Raw genomic sequence first — 2,488 nt, 5'->3', positions numbered from 1 at the left:
CCAGCAGGTTCCAGCACATGCCAAGGTATACCAGCTACTTCCATGTCATAAAGGCTTAGTCATGTCTCTTGACCAAGCAATGAGCTGGTGCCCTGACAGTCAGTCAGACAACAGTCTTGACAGATCACACTTCTCTTGCTTACCTCAAGCAACAAAAGGTTGTCACTCGACACCTCACTTGGTGGATTGAAGAGTTCTCCATGATGGATGTGAAGATCATCTATCAGAAAGGAGTAGATAACACTGTTCCAGATGTGCTCTCAAGGATGAGAGACAATTTTGAAGGGGAGAAGGTCCAGATACTGAAATTGTGGCATTGGACTTTGATTTCAACTTGTTTGAATGGACAGACTGGCCATTACTGGTACCAGCAGTACTGGAGAATGAAGAAATTCCAGCCTCAGTCCCAGAAAACCTTGTCAAAGAAGCCAAGAGACAAGCTGGTGATTTCTGATATGACACAGTTGCTGAAACACTTGTGTTTACTGGGCCAAATGGAAATGAGTCTTCACCCTTTATCCCATTCTTGCACCATGCAGAATTACTTGATGTGCTTTGTAAGGAGTATGGCCATCAGGGTGTCCACAGTATTCTTGACTTGCTCAGAGGACAGGGTTGGTGGCCTGGAACATGAAAAGATTGTGAGACATATTGTCAGACATGTCCACAATGTCAAATCTTCTCTGATCCAAGGAAATGACAGGAGTTTGAAGAACAACACCCACTTCCACCAGTTGAACCATTTGAGCAATGGGGAATGGACTTCATCGGAATGCCAGAGACCAGAGACAGTCACAAGCATAAGTGGATCTTGATGATGGTCAATCATGCCACAGGCTGGCCCATTGCAATTCCGATGCGAAAGGCCAGAGGCCAACGAGTTGCCCGGGAGATTTGGGACCAGATCGTTATGCACTATGGAGTGCCAAGTGAAATCCTCACGGACTGTGGAAAGAACTTCCTTCCTCCAGTTGTGTCTGAATTCCTGAAGATTGCAAAGATCAGACGGTTGACTACTTCAGGATATTATCCACATACCAATGGGAAAACGGAGCGGTACAATGGGATCCTTGAGTCATATCTCAAGAAGATGAATACCACAGGAGATCCGACTCGATGGAACGAATTTCTTGATGCTGCACTATTTGCAACTCGAGTCCGACAGCAAACCACAGCCAAGTGGTCACCATTTGAGTTGTTGTATGGTCGAAAGCCTCGGTTGCCATTTGACCAGCCACTTCTCCGTGCCCCAGATGCTGCACTCCCAGGGGATGCAGAGCACTCGGAACGGCACTTGCAAATGCAGAAGGCTCGAGAACAAGCTTCGGAGCGAGGGCACTATCCGTGCACTTGCAGACAAAGAGCGGTGGGAGCACCAACTCAATATCGGGACGGAAGGTACACAGCAGCCTTTTGAGGTTGGTCAAAAGGTGCTGCTCCGGAATGAAACTGCAAACAAGGGTGATGCATGGTTTGGACCATTTGTGATCACTACAAAACTGGATAAGGGAACCTATCAACTGAAGGATAGACATGGACACTTACGACCAGGCTTGGTGAATGGAAACCGTCTTCGACTTGCTCATCTCCGAGAAGATGATACAAACCATCGTGCTTGGGTCTTGCCAAACGCAACACAACGGCAGTGGTCGAAGGAAGACAAGGAAGCCGCTTCACAGGCTGTTGTCCGTGCCATGCCTTCAATACGAATTATCGGTCGCTTTGCCAATCCAAATACCGGGTCTGCACCAGTGACGGTTGCAGAGGACGAATCACAGAATACACAGCGAACAGTTATGCCAAGACGGAGATCATGACCCATGGGTCAAGATCACGGAATTCCGCAAACTGTTCCAGTGAAACAAAGGCCACAGACTCGATTCTAAACCGATAACACAAACAATACCCCAAGACTGCAGGTCTTGGGTTACAATCCTCCAGACGGAGGTCCGATTCCCTCAACCTGAAGCCCCGGAGCAACCCAAACAGTCGCCTGCACAGATGTGCGAAGTTAGTAAATCCGATGCAAAAGGTGGTCCACTGACTGCATATGCATGTCCAGTCCTCCAGATGGAGGTCCAGAATGCAGTACACACCAGCCTTACCAGGACGCACCAAAACTCGAAGCAATCCCGGCAGACGACAGACACAGAGCAGAGCCAGAAAGCAAATTCCGTCTCAAAATCACAAAAACCCATCCATCCAGCCCAAGAACAGCTCAGATCAGCCCAGAAACCAGCCAGAATCATCTCCAGGACGCCTCAGAATGGTTGACAGTAGTTGACAGTGAGGAAGGAGTGAAGCAAGGGGCTGGATGGCACAGATTGCCCTGCAGCAGCATCGTGGTCGATGCTCAAGAGCTAGAGAGGGGATGGTGTCGAGTTTGCGCCAAGAGTGGCAGTGCAGGACCCTTGCGCAGCCTTAAGGCACCGGAATTTGATTCCATTAGACTATCTATGTAGCCTATATGTATATAGGGACGGATTGG

The 2,488-nt window shown here is 48.8% G+C and overlaps 1 protein-coding gene across 1 annotated transcript; it reads left to right on the top strand.

Moving 5' to 3' along the window:
• Window positions 1-349: 349 nt before the first annotated feature.
• Window positions 350-2,253, top strand: DACRYDRAFT_25709 (uncharacterized protein). Its single transcript, XM_040774267.1, has 3 exons — window positions 350-1,029; window positions 1,058-1,344; window positions 1,532-2,253. The coding sequence occupies exons 2-3, from the start codon at window positions 1,091-1,093 to the stop codon at window positions 1,815-1,817; spliced, it is 540 nt and encodes a 179-aa protein (XP_040623377.1). The 5' UTR covers window positions 350-1,029; window positions 1,058-1,090; the 3' UTR covers window positions 1,818-2,253.
• Window positions 2,254-2,488: the final 235 nt, after the last annotated feature.

The sequence above is a fragment of the Dacryopinax primogenitus genome, assembly GCF_000292625.1.
Source record: "Dacryopinax primogenitus strain DJM-731 SS1 chromosome Unknown DACRYscaffold_70, whole genome shotgun sequence".
In the NCBI taxonomy this organism is placed as follows: Eukaryota; Fungi; Basidiomycota; class Dacrymycetes; order Dacrymycetales; family Dacrymycetaceae; genus Dacryopinax; species Dacryopinax primogenitus.
Note: the sequence above shows the minus strand (reverse complement) of the source record. Positions and strands in the feature narration are given on the sequence as shown.